The sequence below is a fragment of the Carcharodon carcharias genome, chromosome 1 (assembly GCF_017639515.1).
Source record: "Carcharodon carcharias isolate sCarCar2 chromosome 1, sCarCar2.pri, whole genome shotgun sequence".
In the NCBI taxonomy this organism is placed as follows: domain Eukaryota; kingdom Metazoa; phylum Chordata; class Chondrichthyes; order Lamniformes; family Lamnidae; genus Carcharodon; species Carcharodon carcharias.
In genome coordinates this window covers 62,716,969-62,737,062 of record NC_054467.1, presented here as the reverse complement: position 1 = coordinate 62,737,062, position 20,094 = coordinate 62,716,969, and the positions used below count along the sequence as shown (strand labels likewise).

At 41.4% G+C, this 20,094-nt stretch overlaps 1 protein-coding gene across 7 annotated transcripts in view; it reads left to right on the top strand.

Moving 5' to 3' along the window:
* The window catches only part of slc10a7 (solute carrier family 10 member 7), a 320,006-nt gene that overhangs the window by 17,367 nt on the left and 282,545 nt on the right, over positions 1-20,094 (top strand). For 6 of the 7 annotated variants that reach the window (XM_041189742.1, XM_041189751.1, XM_041189770.1 and 3 more), the window contains exon 4: positions 3,023-3,098. In XM_041189742.1, the coding sequence (XP_041045676.1) occupies positions 3,023-3,098 (76 nt within the window). Of the gene's footprint in view, positions 1-3,022; positions 3,099-17,217; positions 17,242-20,094 lie in introns of those variants that run through there. The other variant, XM_041189794.1, reaches the window with a different exon arrangement.

Sequence of the window (20,094 nt, the reverse complement as noted above, 5' to 3'; positions counted from 1 at the left end):
AGGTTGGGGATGCGGAGTGCGGAGAAGTGGTCAAGTCGGGTGGGTGGTGAGGACGGTAGAGATCGGGTTGGGCCTAAGGGATAGGAGAAGGAAGAGGTCAAATCGTGCTTCCAGAAGAGGGGGTGTGGGGAGAGGATGTTAGGTTGGACCTTGAGTGGGCGGGGTGGGGTGGGAGTGGGTGGTGTGGTTTGGGTTGGATCTTGGAAAGGTGGAGGATGAGGAGGTTGGGTCGGTCTTTAGGGGTGGGGAGAGGAGGTTGGGTCGGCCCTCAGGAGAGGGGCTTCAGGTCGAGCCTTGGGGTTTGGGGGTGTTGGGTCAAGCCTTGGGGGTGGGAGGGCGGAGGTCAGATTGGGCCTCGGAGTGGGAGGGTCGGATCAGGTTAACCTTCAATGTCGGGGGGATGGTTGGGTCAGGCCTCGGTAGGGGGTCTGGTTGGGCCTCGGGTGAGGGGGAGGTGGGGTTCAGGTCTGGCCTCGGGTGGGGATGGGGGTCTTCGGCTCTTGTGAGGGTAATAGAGGGGTGGTGAGTCGGACCTGATGGAGGAGGGAGGACTTTGAGGGGGTGAGAGTCCCCATAGAGGTGGGGTGAATCCTGTGGGCTGTGGAGTTCCCATCGGGTGGGGGGAGTTTCCAGTTGTAGTCGGGGATCGGGGCATGGGGGGAGTAGTCACAGAGGTCCAGAGGGAGTGGGAATACTGGGTGGGGTAGGGTGGGTTGGAGGGAGACCCCTGGGGGTTCAGGTGGGTAGGGAAGTCTCTTCTCGAGGAGGTAGTTGGGGGTGGGGGCAGTCCTCTGAGAGTTCGGTTGATTGGGGGAAGACCTGTGGGTGGGTCAGTCTAGGTCTGTACAATAGAAGTGGGAAAAGGTTTTAATTCTTCTAACTTTTTTCTGGGTAACTATTGATGTTACTCATGTTGGAGCCATCAGAAGTTTGCGATTTAAATCACATTTTTGGATAGTTCCCAGCGCAAGGGAATTGCCCAGGGGAAGTTTTCACATCCGGGCAATTGCCGTGCAAACCTTACCTGTGAACTTCCGGCATCTTTGGAGTACCCCCACCACCACCACATAAGATGCCCTGGAGCTCAGAAGTTACAGCCCATTGATCCTCTTACTCACATATGACTCCTTCTAATGGGACAGAGTTTAGTCTTAGAGGTTGAGTTCTTATACATTTTGTTGGAAGTAAATAAAACGAATCTAGTATTGAGCTTATTAGCAGAAAATTGCTGTTTCATATTGGAGTCATGGAGAAATAACAGCCCCATCCCTTGAGACATTGACATACATGTATGTAACGAAAATAAGATTTGACATTATGAATTTATATAGATCCCTGGTGGCTGGAGATTTCTGAAGTACTATTCAGGGCTCAACTAGTGTAAAGAGCTACATTATTTCTGAAATTCAATTTTTAAAAATATCATTTGATTGCAATCAAAATGTTTCTTATTTCACAAAAGTAAGGCTGGTTTTCCACCTGAAATTCAAATGCTAACTAAATTACTTAGATATACAGGATAATGGGTAGAGAAATGAACATTGCTCTTGGTGCTAAGAATGAAAGATAATAACTGAGAAAGGCTATCTGTTCTGTTGTTGACCAAACTTTGCTTTGTAAAGATCCCAAACTTTTCAGATACAAACATTCTACCCTGTGGCTTAGCAATTATTTCTGTTCTATGCCAGGATAAACAAGTGGTGAAGACTGAGGATGCTGCTAGAAAATTCCTTGTCCTCCAATAGTTCTGATTAAAAAGAAAAATACTGATTTTGGAAATCGAAAGGATTAGTGTTGGAAATGCATGGTTAGATAATAGGTACCTGAGAGAAAGACATGTTGTTTTGGTTGCAAGCTTTCATTGGATCTTTTTTGTTGTGGTTCTCTCTGACTACATCATCTTAAGACACCAAATATATAAATAAATTGAATCTGAGACCTAGAAGGGACATTTGAAGCTATCATTCTTAATTTCTAACATAAAAGCAAAATACTTGATGCTGAAAATATGAAATAAAAACAGAAAATACAGGAAGAATACAGTGGCAAGCGACTTTCATGCAGTGGGATTGGAAGAATGAGTGACTGACAGGAGGCGAGAAGGATAATCAGCCAGCATTTGGCGACCCCAAGCAAAATGGGAGAAGCTGAAAGATGATGATGATGAAAGGTCAACCTGAAATGTTAATTCTGTTTCTCTCTTCACAGATGCTGCCCAAGCTGTTGATTGTTTCCAACATTTTCTGTTATTATTTCTTAATTTATGTTTGTCCCTTGTTATTTACATATCGAAGAATTGTATTACATTCTAGGTTATTGAAGAAAGACCAAAATGCCATTCAGCCATTCATTGCAAGGTCAAGAGGACTATGTCTAGTCTAATATTGACATCCACTAGAAACCTTCAACACCAATATGAATTTGTAATTATGATGGATGGCTTTTATATATTTTTAAATTAATATCTTTGAGATCTGCTCTTGGTACAGATTTTCGAAAGAAGCATTTTACTCGGCTTCAAATTGTTTATAAATAGTACATGGGTGAAAGTCTTGAGCTGAGCGAAGCATAATAGTACACTTTAGGGGCACCAATCCCTATGTTCTGCTGGCTAGCTCATTATTAACGTTTTAAAATATATATTTTAGGACTTGCTTGACATCCCTTCTCTTATGCTGATTGTTCTGAAACTTGGCCACAGGTTTTGAACTTAAAATTCCTGCCCAAAGTTTCATCTTGAGATGTTCATTAAATGTTGAAATGTGTAATAGATTAGTAATATGATAAAGACATTTTAAAATATCGAGCTGGAATTTCTGATATATGAGACTTATTAGGTATCTAAGATATGCTTGGGTTACTAAAGAATGAGTATGAAATGCTTCTAGACCTTTAAGTAATTAAGTTTATGTAACACAGCCGATAGACTGGCATTAGCAATATGAAATAGGTAGATGTTTTGTTGTTGAACACAAAATGGAAAATACCACCATTCTAAGGTTATTTTGGGCTTATGTTTTAGTTTGCAGACTGTTGGTTGTATGCCTCCTCCTGTGTCATCAGCTGTAATCCTAACCAAAGCAGTTGGTGGAAATGAGGTGGGTGCGATTTATATTTTGATCATTATATAATTGAGACAAGTTCTGGAATTCCCTCCCTCGACCTCTTTACCTCCCTACCCCTCTTTCTCTCTTTAAGTTGTCCCTTTAATCCAACCTCTTTGACCAAACTTTAATATTTCCTTTTGTGGTTTAGTGTTAAATTTTGCTTTATAACACTCCTGTGAAGCACTTGGGATTTTTTTTTAAGATGCTATTTAAATACATGCTGTTGTTGTAGCTTTGACTACCTGGTTAAAATGGCCTGTTTTTTAACATGAGGTGTCACCAGTCAGGGGAAGAAAACTAGGGTCAAACAAAATGACAACTGTTTTCAGCCCATCCCCTCCTACCTCTGTAATAATGGAATCAATTTTTCTTTTCCCCCATTCCCTCAAAATTTCGCTTCTCTTCTAAGCTCTTGGGGAAATACCTGCAGTGTTTGTTCCTAAAATTGCCTTTTTTCCTGCGTGAGTGAGTTGTACAGACTATTCAAACTCTGGGAGCAGCTAGCTAAGCTGAAACCTATTTACTCATCAGTTTTCAAATAAGGTTAAGTGAGAGTGAACAGAAGTGCGAAGTCTGGCTGATTTTCTTTTTCTCCTTCGTAGTTTTGGATTGTTGAGGTCAATTATAGTGCAACGTCTGCTGGCCAGGCTGAGGTCAGCTAACTTGTTAGAGGTTGGGTTTGATCCTAATTCCAAAATAATTTGAAGAGCAATTGTTCATATGATTGTTCCACTCTCTCTGCATAGGTAAGCAAGTGAAAGGCAACAGTATCATAAGTACCCTACTAGTTTCTGTTGGAGCAACTACTGGTTGTGTGTGAATAGAGTGATTTGCCGTCTTTAAAATTTCAAGCCCTGTTTCATTCTATCACTGGAAAAAAATGCTTTTTTATCAGCTGTAGACACAAGGAACATGTGGGGTATTGGAAAATTCAAAAAAAGTGCTGAACTAGTGAGTATTTCATTAAGGTGCCTATGACACCAATATATCTGAGCTCTCGGAACAATTTTTAATGGAGAAACTGAAGTAAAGGGAAGTAAAGGGCCAAAGCTCATAGTGCAAGGTACTATTAGAGTTAAAAAGAGTAAAAGGGAACAAGTAATTTGTAGATTAAAAGGTTTAAGATTGTAGAAGAAAAGAATCCTTGAGGGAGATGAGGGTTCCACTGTTTTTATGTGCTGGAAAAGAATAAATTTAAGTTGATTATACAACAAGTATCGATGTCAACATAGTGATGATAAATGGTGGAGGAAGAGCGTATTTTCAACTTAGAAAGAATGGGAGAGGAAAATTCAGAGAAATGGTGACCATAGTAGCGCTAATTTAGAATAACGACAAGAAAGATTGTAATAGAAAGAGAGAGGTTGGAGGTGAGTGATAAGAGTGTTATCTGTCAGATAAAAAGCTTTTACTTGTATCGTGTCTAGGAATCAGCATGTGAGGAAATCATTAGAAGTACTTTTCCAGACATGAAAGCAAGCCTTCAATGGACTTTGGCTTTATTAAGAGTTATAAGCTATTGGGATGGTGGGTGGGTGGGTGGAAATCAATATTTGTCACAGAAAAGGAAACCAAGTTTCTTGAAGGCAGCTTTAGCAGTAGACGAAATATTATGCATTCTATTTAAGAAGATGATACCAAGAACATTTATAGATGACGAAGAGTAAAGGATGGTGCTATCAAAAGGTAAAGGGAGGTAGTTGATGGTTAACAATTTAAAATTCATGAGGAAACAGTCTCTGATGAATTGAAAGAAATAAGATTTTAACTATCCCATTGCAGGGCATAAGGAAATCAAGATGTAGTGATACATTTAGAAAAGACTACAGTTTGTTTGCACAGAGCGCATATGATCTGAAACATTTAAATTTGTAGAGTGGAATCAGTGGTTTCAGTACATAGTTTTGGCTGATGAGCAGAGATAATTGATTTAAAGAGGAATCGAAGTCGACGCAATGAGACAGAGCCCTGGAGATACAACCCGCAGAAAAAGAATCAAGATTAGCTATCTACTGCAGTATAAATTGAGGAACCTGAATAGCTATAAGCATAATTCTAGTCTGAGACTATGATGGTAATTTGTTCTGAAGAGCACTATGGCACTTCTGTGTTATCCAAGGCAGTATTGATAATTCAATAAAGTGCTCAAAAGCAGCATTCCAGAGGTAGATCATATAGACAGCAAATTCACTAGCAGAACAGCTGTACTGAAATCAAATTGGCAACCATGGAATAGGCCAGAATATTCAAGACAATGGATAATTAAGTTGAGTGTTAATGGCAGCTTCCGTAAATTTAGAAAGTAACAATGCAAGGAAAATAGAGTGAAAACTTTGAGCTTCAGATGTAAATTTTAGGTTCAGGAGTCACAGATTACCCAAAAAAGCAGCTGAGAACACATAAGTGATTTTTAAAGTAGTTTGTTAAGAGGGAACAATTTAAAAATGATGCATATGCTAAATAGACAGGCAAAGCCTATGACTGTGACAGGTGAGAGCCATTTACCAATCCTGGAGAACGAACAAGCTAACGTGGCCGAACTCTGCAGCTGAAAGTGGCAGTCTCTTGTCTGTTGTCATGCTAGCATTATTCGTCTTCTCTCTTTTTGCTTTGTCTCCTCAAGCTGGCTGAGGTGTTAGGAAGTTTCTCATCATCTGCTCGGCTAGGAATGCTCCCTCAACCCCTGAGCTCCCGTTAATATACTTTATTCCGAGGGGGCTGGCTGAGGTATTAGGAAGCTAATAGTCGTTTGGTAGTACAGAAGCTGAGTATTGTTGAAAAAAGACGTTTGTTGAAGTTTTTCGTGAGGGAAATTGCAAGAGCACCAAGGTCGGGGGAAGCATCAACTTAATGCTGCATGAGACGAGAGTGCTGATTGGCTGGCAAGTGGACCCTGACTGGTAGAGGTGTTGCCATGGAGAATGCACCAGTTAATGGTGACTGACAGTTAACTGCCAAACATTGTTTGACATTTTAAATCAGGCAGCATGACTAGTCAAGGCATTGCCCTGAGGAATGAACCAGTGAATGGCTACCATTTTGTTTAGCTGAAACAGATGCAATGTGTTTCCATGTTCTTTCTGTCTGCAAGGAACAGGGCCTTGTGTATTAATATATGTAACTTCCAGTACGTGCAAGGGTGATACACTGCAAGCCCGACTGACGATCTTAAATTGGTTATCCGTGCATTTTTTAGCACACTGAGGATTATTTAGCAAATGTTGTTCAATCACAGAATCATAACAAATGATAGGCACCATATTTTGAGTTTTGCAAGCATGAACTGGTTGGGTACAGTCTGTACCTTGCCTGTAGCGGACAGTGTAAGGGGCATGCTGTTTGAAACAATCTGCTAGTCTTTGGGACATACAGCCTGCATACCTAGCATCACACGAGCACTGAAAGTCATATACCACATAACTCATTTGTGTGATAGGCAAAACGTCTTTTTGGCTTGACGGCAGCATCCTGTTAGTGGTGAATACCACTCGTGTTGCTACTGCACGTAGCAGTGTGAAACAGCAAGCTTCACCTATTGCTCATATTTTTGAGATACCTTGCCCTCCCACGATAATGTGTGGTAGAATGAGCACTTTTCAGGGTCAAAAGTAATGGTTTTAGGCCTGTTCATGAGTTTGGGCGACATACAGCACGAAATGATCTGATCAGGGTAATCATTATCCCGCAGGATGTCTTTGATGCACCTTATTTCAATATCAAGCTTGCATAGTGGGCAAATGACTTGGGGCCCTATTTACGAGGTTTGCTGATAAGGCCAATATTATAGTGCGTGGAATCCCAACGCGTGTATTGACCAGCGAAGGTAGGCTTGCAGTAGATCATGGTAGAGAACCCTCTAGATAATTTCCTTGCATATCTTAATGGGCTCCACCCTGCTCTCAAATTAACGTAACTACAGGATGGTATGTTGCTTCCCTGGTGCCAGGGTCAAGGATGTCACTGAATGGCTGCAGAGCGTTCTAAAGGGGGAGGGCAAACAGACAGAGATCGTAGTACATATTGGTACCAACGACATAGGTAGAAAGAGGGATGAGGTCCTGCAAGCAGAATTTAGGGAGGTAGAAAACAGATTAGAAAACAGGACCTCAAAGGAAACAATCTCTGGATTACTTACGGTGCCACGCGCTAATGAGTATAGAAATAGGTTAGTTCAGATGAATGCATAGCTGGAGAGATGGTGCAGGAGGGAGGGCTTTAGATTTCTGGGACATCGGGACTGTTTCTGGGGATGGTGGGACCTGTACAAGGAGGACGGGTTGCACCTGAACCGGAATGGGACCAACACCTTGCGGGGAGGCTTGTTAGTGCTGTTGGGGAGGGTTTAAACTAACTTGGCAGGGGGATGGGATCCTGAGAGGAGGTTCTGCAAGGGGGAGGTGCACAGCCAAAATTAGAAGAGAGAGCAAGTGAGTATGGAAGGCATAGAAATTATAGGCCAGTTAAGGCACAAGGGAGCTTGGCAAGGTTGGGTATTATTTTAATGCAAGGAGTCTGACGAATAAGGCAGATGAGTTGAGGGCACAACTTAACACATAGAAGTATGATGCCATTACTGTCACAGAGACATGGTTGAGAGAGGGGCAGGATTGGCAGCTCAATATTCCAGGATATAGGGTCTTCAGGTGGGACAGGGAAGGAGGTAAAAGAGGAGGGGGTATCGCAATATTGATCAAAGAATCAACACCAGTAAGGAGGGATGACATAAGGCTCCTCAAATGAAGCCAGATGGGTAAAATTGAAAAACAAAAAAGGAGCAATCACATTGCTGGAAGTGTACTTTTGGCCCCCAAATAGTCAGAGGGTAATAGAAGAGTAAATATGTAGGCAAATTTCAGTGAAGTGTAAAAATAATAGGGTAGCAATAGTGGGGGATTTCAACTTCCTCAACATTAACTGGGTTAGTCATAGTGTGATAGGTTTAGAGGGAGTGGAATTCTTAAAATGCACAAAGGAGAGCTTTTTAAGCCAGAACGTAGAAGTCCTACAAGAGAGAGGGCAGTCCTGGACTTAATTTTAGGGAATGAAGCCAGGCAAGTGGTAGAGGTATCAGTGGGGGAGCATTTTGCATATAGTATTTGGATGTGCACTTGCGATGCCATGACATTTAAGACTGTGGGCCTAGTGCTGGAAAATGGGATTAGAATAGTTAGGTACTTGTTTGACCGGCGCAGACTCGATGGGTCAAAGGGCCTTTTTCTGTGCTGTTGACTTCTGTGACTCTAAATTCACCTTCGAAATGGAGCAGTCCTTGACATAAGAGTTGTGACATTTGCCAGGATCTGTCATTTGCTCAAGATTGCAAGCTTGATATTGAAACCCTGTGGGACAATGGTAACCGTGATAAGATCATTTCGCGCTTTATGTCGCTCACTCATGAACGGGCCTAAGGTCATTACTTTTGGCCCTGAAAATTGCCCATTCTACCTCAGATTACCCTGGAAGGCAAGATATCTCCAAAAATTTGAACAACAGGTGAAGCTAGCTATTTCACCCTGCTATACTCAAGTAGCAGCACAAGTGGTATTCACCACTAACAGCATGCTGCCATCAAGCCAAAAAGATGTTCTGCCTATCACACAAATGAGTAATTTGATATATGAATTTCAGTGCCCGTGTGATTCTAGGTATGTAGGCCATACATCCCTAAGACTGGTGGATCGTATCAAACAGCATATCCCTTCCGCTGTTTGCAACGGGTAAGGTTTAGGCTATACCCAATCAGCCGTGCTTGCAAAACTCAAAACACAGTGTCGAACATTAGATGTGATTTTGCGATTGGACAACGTTTGCTAAGTAATCTTCAGTGTGCTAAAAATTAAGCTGATAACTAATTTAAGATTGTCATTCAGGATCTGTGTGGCGAATTTCTATACTGGCGGCTACTTACATTAATACACAGGGCCTTGTTCTTCGCAGATAGAAAGAACATGTACACACATTGCGCCCATTTCAGCTAAACAAAATAAGTGATAGTCATTTGCTGGTTCATTCCTCAGGGCATTAACTTACATACGAATATATGAATTAGGAGCAAGAGTAGGTCACTCGGCCCCTTGAGCCTGCTCTGCAATTCAATAAAATCATGGCTGATCTGATTGTAACCTCAATCCCACAGTCCTGCCTACCCTGATAACCTTTCACCCCCTTGGTAATCAAGAATCTATCTCACTCTGCCTTAAGAACATTCAAAGACTCGGCTTCCACCACCTTTTGAGGAAGAGAGTTCCAAAGACCCTCTGAGAGAAGAAAATTCTCCTCATCTCTGCCTTGACCAATCAGAGTCAAGCTGCCTGGTTTAAAATTTCAAACAATGCTTGGCAGTTAACTGTTAGTCACCATTAACTGGTGCATTCCCCATGGCAACAGCTCCAATCAGAATCCACTTGCCAGCCAATCAGCAATCTCTTCTCGTAAAGTACTAAGTTGCTTCCCCTGACATTGGTATTCTTGTGATTGTCCTGATGAGTGCTGGGCGAAAAGCTTCAACAAAATGTCTTTTCCAGCAATACTCAAATTAGAATTCTCTTCATCTTCCTACTGGGTGAGGACTGCCGCCCCCCCCCCCCCCCCGCCCAACTTATGAGCCCCCGTTAATATTCTTTATTTTTAGCGGCTGGTTGTTTACTCTATGCGAACCACGTATTTGAGTAGCTCTGTTCTCCTATTTCTATACACAATAGCATGTGGCACTTTTGAGGTCCTGCTTGTTAGTTTCATTTCTAGCTCCCTAAAACCTGCCTGCAGGACCTCATCCCTCTTTCTACCTGCATTATTGTTACTGATATCGACTACGACTGCTGGCTGCTCTCCACTCCACCCCCATTGTGCTGTGCATCGCTCAGTGAAATCTTTGAACCTGGCACCAGGGATGCAAACATGCTTAGTAAATTTTATAAGCAGCTTTACATTATAAAATAGATAAAGTATGTAAAAAGCCAAATTAATATTTTTGAAATCAACAAAAGTAGCCAACCATAGAACAGCAACTTGTATAGCGCCTTTAATGTTATGAAACGACTCAAGGTGCTTTTTAAGGGTATTGTGAATCAAAGTATGACTCCGAACCACATAAGGAGATATAAGGACAGGTGACCAAAGACTTGATCAAACGAGTCTCAAAGGCTGTGTTGCTTGCCTGCGTAGTGCCAGAGTTAAGAACATCTCCTCAGGACTGGAAAAGAACAAGGAGTAGAAGGGGAAGGGTCCAGTTGTTGTGGTTCACATAGGTGAAAAATGTGACTGTAGAATGATGTGAAAAAAAAATTGCGTAGAACTCTCAGTTATAAAGATAAATTATTGAATGATCCAAGGATTTTTAAAAGTATATTGGCACATACTCAGGATCAGGACTGTAAGCTAAGGGACAGTTATACAGCTTTAAGCTTTAAAAACTGCAGTGTAAATTTTTCTTTATTAATTGAAACTAACATTCATTAGGAAACAGGAGCAGTCTGGTCTCAAAATTGAAGACATTGATTATACATACAATGCCACTTTAGCAAAAAAATGTGATGGAGTGATGCATTCTAAAATTAAAAGAGGGGGCAGCACCCCAGGGGAAAGTACTTTTCCCTGTCACAAATACTTTTTTAAACCTTCAACATGAGAGGTGAAATCTGTAATTTCCTTGTGAGAACCTCTACTTTTGATGCCCCAGTCCCTTTTAAAACTATTGTGATGTCTCTCACCATGGTCATTATCCTTGGTGCATCCCTCATCTCTGCTCCCTTAAGTCCAAGGAACGCAGACTTAAATGTATGTGGTGGACAACTGATTTAACCATTTATCACCAGATCTGGCTGGACCACATAAACACAATCTGGCAAACCTCCTCTGCCAAAACTGCTCACTATTCCAGGATCATCCTGGAATGCAAACATTGCCCCAGGTTCCTTTTTCTGCTTCAAACTGTCATCTTAAATTTCTATTCCTACTCCATTACCCTCTCCTCCAACAACATGTGAGGAGCTCATGGACTTCCTTATCACTTAGATTAAGACCAGGGGCTAGATTTTCATGTGTGCCTAGGGAAAATGTGACCTGCACACTTCTACTAAATCACACGTCCAACCGCTGTGTGACTTTGCCCAGGAGTTTTGTCTTTTCACACAGGGTTTGGGTTCACAGTGAATTTTGCGAGCTGCAATGGAGTCTGGTTGTTGGAGGCAGCAGCCCAGCTCCCAACATCGTTTAAAGGCAGCTACCCGTCACCCCATGCCACCCCATACCACCCCCATACCCCATCAGATCCCCCATTCGACCTCCATGCCCCCTGCATACTCACCAAGTATCCACTATATACAGCCTCAGGAGCCGTGCAAAGCAATGCAAATTATTTTACAATTGGAAAAAAATTAAGCCTGTGACAACCTTAAAAAAAAGTCTCATTCAAACACACTGCCATTGATACTGTAAAAAATTCCCTTTTCCATTGAAAAAGGTTAATCCTTTAAGTGGCTATTAAGTTATGTAAACAAACAGACATACATTTTTAAACCATATCAAAGGCGGAGTATGTTATTACAACTTTTTAGAACAGTTATTCATTCTCCTGTCATATTTTGGAACTCAGCCAAGCATTCATAATTGTTACAGCTATCAAAACATTAGCCTTTGGAATTCCAAAGTCTGAAATTGAAAGAAGAGATGGTGTCTTCTGCATCTCAAAGCAGATTGTCTGCCAGTCAATGGATAGGAGCAGGTGATTTAATTTTTTTTACCCTTCAAAAGCAAAGGATGGTCTTTTCATTCGGAGCTGTCTGTACAGTTAAATCCCAATGCCAAACATTTGGAAGATTTTCCAGCACATTTTCCACATTTTTGAATGCATTATGGAACTTTCTCCAATTGAAAAAATACTGTTATGCATGTCAACACTTGCAGAATGGTGGTCAATGTAATGGTTAACTTATCTTTGCAGGGCAAAGTCCCATGATGAAACATTGCTTAAAAAACATATCCATATTACAGTACAGTATTTAATAGTGACATTTGAAGTGTGAAAACATTTTACACTTGCCATTCAGAATGTTGCTGACTCCTCAGCAGGTTTCTCCCAGTGGTCCAAAGGGATGTTTTTATAGGGCTCCCAAAACCCATACCAGCAACAAAAATAACGTATGAAAGGGAATTCGAATTTCCTATGGTCCTTACCATGGCAATCCCAACCTTAGAAAATGTGCATTTTGCATCCAACCCATCCAAAGGCCACAGGAAAAATGACGTGCAGTTGGGAAGGTAGAGGAAAATAGGGTTTCGCGATCCAATTTGCACCTCCATTGGGAGATGAAAATCCGGCTCCGTGTATTTAGCTGCCTCTGCTGCTTTTCTCACCTCCTGTTGCCCCTTTGCCCTAGCCCTGAATTTTCACCTTTCTTAGTTTCTCTGCTTTCTTCTCCCATGTCCTGTCCAAGGGACCCTGCTCCCTTGATCTTATTCTCACTGAAGTGCTGACCACCTGACCTTCCTTCTTGATCCCCATATTGTTAACAGTTTTCTCATCCTCAGGCATTCTCCCCCTCCCATTCAAATCTGCCTTTGTTGCCCCTCTCAAAAAAATTGTCCTTGACCCTCTGTGCTGGAAACTATGAACCCCTCTCTAAAGTCCCTGAATGCATTGTTGCCTTCCAAATCTGTGCTCATGTTTCCTGGAACTTCATGTTTGAATCCTTCCAGCAGGTTTCTGCTGCAGTACCGAAATGGCTCTTGTCAGGGTCACAAATAACGTTCTATGTGATCATGACCATGGTAAACTGTCCCCACTTGTCCTTTTCAGCCTTTAAGGTGGTTGACCACAACACCCTCCAGCGCCTTCTTGTATCATCCAGCTGAATGGCATTGCACACACTTGTTTCCATGTTTACCTATTCAGTCGTACTCAGAGAATCACCTGATGACTTTTCTTCTCGCTCCTGCAGGGTTACCTCTGGTGTCCCTCGATCGATCCACATTTTACCCCCCCCCCCTCCATTTCTCATTTGTGTGCTGCCCCTCAGCAATACCATCTGAAGATGCAATGTCAGATTTCACACGTACACTGATAACATCCAGCTTTATGTCACCACCACTTCTTTTGATCCCTCCACTATCTCTAAATTGTAAGACTGTTTGTCTGACATCCAGTACTGGCTATGTATAAGTTTCTCCGAACTAAATATGGGAAGACAAAAAACATTGTCTTTCGTCAGAGCCACCAACTTGGTTCCCTAGCCAGTAACCCTATCCTTCCCCCTGACAACTGCCTGAGGCTGAACCAGACTACTCGTAAATTTTTATTGCTTTTGACAATGAGGTGAGTTTCTGACCACATATCTATGCCATCACTCAGAGTGCCAATTTCCACCTCCATTGTATTACTTCACTTCACACCTGCATAAGCTTATTTGTTGTTGAAAACCTTGTTCATATCTTGTCTACCTTTAAAATTGACCATTCCAATGAACTGCTGGCTGGCTTCACATGTTTTACCTTCCATAAACGTGAGGTCATCCAAAACTGTTCTGTCTTAAATTGCAGCAAGCCTTGTACATTAATCACCCCTGTGCTCACTGGCTTCTGGTCAGAAAATGCCTCAATTTTAAAATTCTCATCCTTTTATGAATCCTTTGTGACTTCACCTATCCCCATCTGTGTAACCTCCCACTAGATTTATAACCTCACCACCCCCTCCCCAAGATATCAGCACTTTTCCAATTCTGGCCTCTGCACATCCCCTGTTTTAATCGCTCTAACGTGGATGACCATGTCTTCAGTATCTGTCGAGGCCCTCAACTCTGCAATTCCCTCCCTAGACCTTTTTGCCTCTCTACCTTGCTTTCCTTCTTCAAACTTAACTGTTTAACCAAGCTTTTAGTCATCTGCCCTAACATCTGCTCACATGACTCTCAGATTTTGATAATGCTCATGTGAAGCGCCTTACATAAAGGCCCTAGATAAATGCAAGTTGTTTTTGCAAAACACCCACCTTATCTGAAACATTATGCCCAATATCCAGAGATCACAAAACATGCTGATTGCACATCAAAATTACTACTGTTATTGAACACATAAGCACCAGGCAATGACCATCTCCCCTTGACATTCAATAGCAATACCATTGCTGAATCCCTCATCATCAACATCCTGGGGGACACCATTGGCTAGAAATGTTATTGGACTAGCCATATAAATATTGTGGTTACAAGAGCAGTTCAGATGCTGGCAAGTCTGCAGCAAGGAACTCATCTCCTGACTCGCCAACAAAGCCTGTCCACCATCTATAAGGCACAGGTCAGGAATGTGACGGAATACACCCCACTTGCCTGCAAGAGTGCAGCTCCAACAACACGCAAAAAGCTCAACACCATCCAGGACATAGCAACCTGCTTGAACAGCACCTCATTCACTGCCTTAAACATTAACTTCCTCCACCATTGGCACACAATGGGAGCAGGATATAGCATCTACAAGATGCGCTGCAGCAACTTGTCAAAACTCATTTGACAGTGCCTTTCAAACCCCATGCCCTCTATCGCCCAGAAGGATAAGGGCAGCAGACGCATGGGAACACCATCACCTGCAAGTTCCCTTCAAGTCACATACCATATTGACTTGGTGACACTGTTCCTTCACTGTTGCTGGGTCAAATACCTTGAACTTGCTTCTTCACTGTACTGTGGTGTACCTATACCACATGGGACTATAGCGGTTCAAGAAGGCAGCTCACGGTTACCTTCTCAAGGGCAATTAGGGATGGGCAATAAATGCAAGCCTTGCCAGCCGTGCTCACATCCCATTAACTAATTAATTTTAAAAAACCTGCTTTGTCAGTTATTTGATTGGCTTTCTTGTTAAGAAAATAGAAATACTTCCTCGTACAGCAGCTGTTGCCATCAAATATCCCAGACAATTATTTTAATGCCTGTTTATGTGGGCAACTACATCGGTGTTGAAAGCTGTCTCATTCTTCCAGAAAAGTGTTGGACTTATTGTTTTGAGTCAGTGCATTACATTAAAATTACTTTTGAGGAATGCATGTTTTTTTATTTTTTGTAGAAAATACAATGTATTTCTGGTATCAATGAGCATTACTTGTTTTTGGCGTTATAGATGTGACTTGCTGCCTTCAATTAGCATGAATTATTAAAAACCAATTTCTTTGCATATGACTGTTTTTTAGCAAAGTACTATGTTCAGTCAATAGGTTTTTTTTTCCTTGATCCATGGTTAGATATGGCTATAGTTCAGGGACATTAACGAGACTGATTCTCCAGCATAGAATTTTCTGCTGTGTTAAGGGGAATCCCATGCCCTATTTCACTTCCGTGTGCCAACCCCATATGCTTTGTGTTAAATGGATGTTCACAGATATATGTCATAAAGATAATAATGATAGCGAATACTTAAGCTTTTGATATTATGCAAACCTAATTATATTAAAAAAAGATTAAAAATAAGTTTGCTCATCAGTTTGATGGACATCAATTTTGGGGATTCGAATGCAATAGCTAGGCATTCAAATGTGTTGAATTCAGGTTTGTGCCAGCAATCAATACCTATGCATCTTGTTTGTCGCCAATGTTCAAATCGACATTTCTATAACTCAGGGGAAAAAAACAAAAATGCACAAAATTTGACTTTGTCAGAAGTCACAAGGATACTTTTACTCATGTAAGTTGGTCACCCAGTGTTTTAATCAATCATTTCCAGGGCAACTGCAGCTTTAGGTTCTAACTTCTACACCCCACAGTATCTCTGAAACATCATAAAATAATTCCAAAACATTCAACAATTTTGTTTCCTGCAATAGCATTGAATGCAATTGCCAATTAGATTCTTGTTAGGCCCCATACCAGTTAGAAATTGGATTCAGAATATCCAAACTTGTTTCATATAGGATACTTGCGTTCATCATTGTCTTTTGATAGCACTTTTGGGGATTGAAAGACCTTCTGCAGCTTTTACACATGGCCCCATACTACATCTTTTAGGGCAAATTTCTTACACGTTTTAGAAATTTAGACAATATTCTTGAATCCAAAAACAAATCACCAAATATATCAAATGAAATATATTTTTGTTTTTAAAGAGAACATGGTGGGACAGTCAAATCACTGCAACTATGTCATGTTTTATTGCCCGGAATTTATAAAATGCACTTTTCTAATATCCTTTTACTTAGAAAATGCACTTCTCTAATGCCATTCCTTGTAGTCTAATTATTGTTGAAAAAAAGAGACATGTCGAAGCTTTTGTCTTGCACTCATTCGGACACTTTGCAAGAATACCAATATAAGGGGAAAACAACAATTTATACTGTATGAGAAGAGGGTGTTGATTGGTTGGCATTGATTGGTACAGGCATTGCCATTGAGGATGCATCAGTGGCTGACTGTTTGGGATACCTTGCCCATCCAAGCCAATATGACATAGACTGAGCACTTTTCAGGGCTGAAAATGACAGCCTTAGGCCCGTTCGTAAATTTGCATGCTATATAGCGCAAAATAATCTGATTAAGATAGCCATTATCCTGCAGGACACCTTCGATGCACCCTATTTCAGCATCAAGTTTGCATGGTGAGCAAATGGCTCGGGCCCCATTACAAGGTTGCCAATAAGACATGCCGAAAACAGCATGTCCCAGCCATTGTTCGCAACAGGGAAGGTACAGGCTGCAGTATGGCACATTTGCGTGTACTGGAAGCTACGTATATTAATACGCAGGACCCTGCCCTTTGCAGAAAGAACATGCAAGCACATTGCATCTGTTTCAGCTAAACAACTAAGTGACAGTCATTCACTGACACATTCTTCAGGACAATGCCTTGACCAATCAGGGTCAAGCTGCCTGGTTTAAATTTCAAACAATGCTGACAGTTAACTGTCACCGTCAACTGGTGTACCTCAGTTTGCTTTTTTGTATGGCCTTGTTAAACTGTGTCGCTACATTTGGTGATTTGTGTATTTGTACTCCCAGATCCCTTTGCTGTTCTACCACATTTAAATTATTTTCTAAGTAATGTGTAACCTCCTTATTTTTCTTGCCAAAATGTAATGCCTCACATTTATCTTTGTTGAAGTTAATTTTTCAATTATATGTCAATTCTACAGGTTTGTTAATATCTGGTCATTTGTTGCATTGACTATCTCCCACTTCGTTACTCTTCAAAAGATTAATCGAGGTTGATAAAGCAAGACTTTCCCTTTTGGAATCCATGCTGACTATTCATTATTATATTTTTAGTTCCTAGGTGTTCTCCTCTTCTCTCCTTTAGTATGGATTCTGTTATTTTTCCTGCCACTGATGTTAAATTGACTGGTCTATAGTTCCTTGGCTATGTTCTATGTCCCTTCTTAAATATAGGTTTAATGGTAGATATCCACCAGTGTTGGGCACTACACCTTTCTCTAATTAATTACTAAAATTGTGCTGTTTCTTCCCTGGATTCTTTTATGTCCATATGTAATCTGTCCAGACTTGGACATTTATCCTCTTTAAATTTGATTTATTTAATATTTCACCTTGTTTTATTTTAAATGCAGTTATCTCATTTCTAATTTCACCATCCATGTCCAAGTATCCCATTTCCCTGGTAAATAATGAAGCAAAGTAATTATTTAATATTTCTGTCGTTTCTTATTGTTGCCTACGATGTTATCCTGTCTGTCATTAAGTTGTCGTATTCCTATTCTGACTTTTCCTTTATTTGTTAATGCTTGTAAAATGTTTTACTATTTTGTTTTTTGCTCCTTCATAATTTTGTTTCCATCCTGTTCCAATCATGGTATAGTTGCCCCATGAAAAGGAACTCCTTGTTCTCACACCAGCTCTTTAGACAGGTGTTAATTCTCCTGATCTGACTTTGTTTGTTTCTGCGCGAATTTGCACATGGCTTGGGCGATAATCAGAGATAATTACTCTCAGGGCCTGCTTTTTAATTTATTACCTACTCATGATATTGCCTCAGTAGGCTCCGCCTCCCTGTTCCTACTTAGGTTGTTTGTTCTGACATAGGCCATGGCAACTGGATTATCCCCCTCTCTTTCCAAATTTGTCTCCAACCACCATGAGAGATCCCTGACCATCTCGTAGGTTTTTGGGATTCTTGTTCCTGGCTACAGAGGATGCTACCTTTTCCCAAATTATGGAATCCCCTATCACTACCACACTTCTAATCTGCTCTTGACCCTGCTTGGACTGTCTTCTGAGCCACTATGCTTCAGTTTGCATTGTGGCTGGCCTGCCGCAGTCTTTTGCCTTGTTCATTCAGTTAACCTGTATGCCATACCTGTTGGACAGGACCAGTGTTGCTCAATCATTCTCATAAATCCCTGCTTCCTAATAGTCACACCCACTTTTCCTGAACCTGTGCTTTCCCCTCGGATGTGATTATGTTCCAGTTATATGAATGACTCTAAGCTGGAGTGATTGTCTCACTTTCCACAAACTCTTAAATACTCTGGTCCCAACACATAGTCTGCCATGTCATCTCTTGTCATTTTTCTTTATTTGTTTAATGATACACCTGAATAAATTCAGTTAATTTTCTGAAACAATTATTTGTAGATATTGATTAGTCTAGTTCGTTAAGTTATTAATTTAGTGAAGTTATAGATTTCTGCAGCTTTTAGTTTAAACAAATCCCTCGCTTAGAGAGGCAAATAATTGCTGCATTACGCGTCAGCCAATCACCTACCTGCTGACCCTGTGAAATCGCTTCTTGATTTTCTTTAAGTTTTCCCATTGCTGCTTCTTTCATCCCTGTGTCCCGCCTCTGGCCTCACTCCCAACACTGCTCTCGGCCCTCAAGTCACTGTTCCTTTTATCCCCGTGTCTTGACTCTGGTTCTGCGCTCCTGACTGTGCAGAGAAATGGACAGTATTTGAGGGAGTTACCATCACACTGGTCTTGTGGAAATAAAGTCATGTCTTCACATTAAGGATACCCTCCATTGTGTTGTGTGGCCAATCATCTCAGTTCCAGGACATCACTGCAGGAGTTCCTAAGGGTAGTGTCCTCAGCCCAACCATCTTCAGCTGTTTCAGCAATGACCTTCCCTCCATCGTAAGGTCAGAATTGGGGATGTTCGCGGATTAATGTTCAGCATCATTCATGACGACTCAGACACTCAAGCAGTCTGTGCCCCTATGCAGCAAGGCCTGGACAATACTCAGGCTTGGCCTGATAAGTGCAATCAACGTTTGTACCAGACAAATGACCATCTCCAACAAGAGAGAATCCAACCATCTATCCTTGACATTCAATGGCATTACCATCACTGAATCCACGATTATCAACATCCTGGGGGTTCCAATGACCAGAAACTGAAATGGACCAACCATGTAAATACTGCGGCTACAAGTGCAGGCCAGAAGCTGGGAATTCTGCAGAGAGTAACTCACTTTCTAACTCCCAAAGCCTGTCCACCATCTTCAAGACTCAACTCAGGAGTGTGATGGGATACTTTCCACTTGCCTGGATGAGTGCAACTCCAACAACATGCAAGGAGCTCGATACCATCCAGGACAAAGCAGTCTACTTGATTGGCACCCCATCCACCTCAGTAAACATTTATTCCCTCCACCACTGATGCAGCAATGTGTACCATCTACAAGATGCACTGCAGCAACACACCAAGTCTTCTTCGACAGCACCTTCTAAACCTGTAAATTCTACTACCGAGAAGGACAAGGGCAGCAGATGCATGGGAACACCACCACCTGCCAATTTCCCTCCAAGTGTCTCACCATCCTGAGTTGGAGCTATATCACTGTTCCTTCACTGTTACTGGGTCAAAATCCTAGAATTCCCTTCCTAACAGCACTCCGGGTGTACCTACACCATTTACACATACACATATATAATTATATATGACGCACACCATTTTGAAAAGACAGACAGAATGGAAAAAAGGAGTAGCCCAGACAGTAAAGGATTACATGAGTGAGAAAAGATCTTGGTTCAGAAGATCAGGAAGCATGATCAGT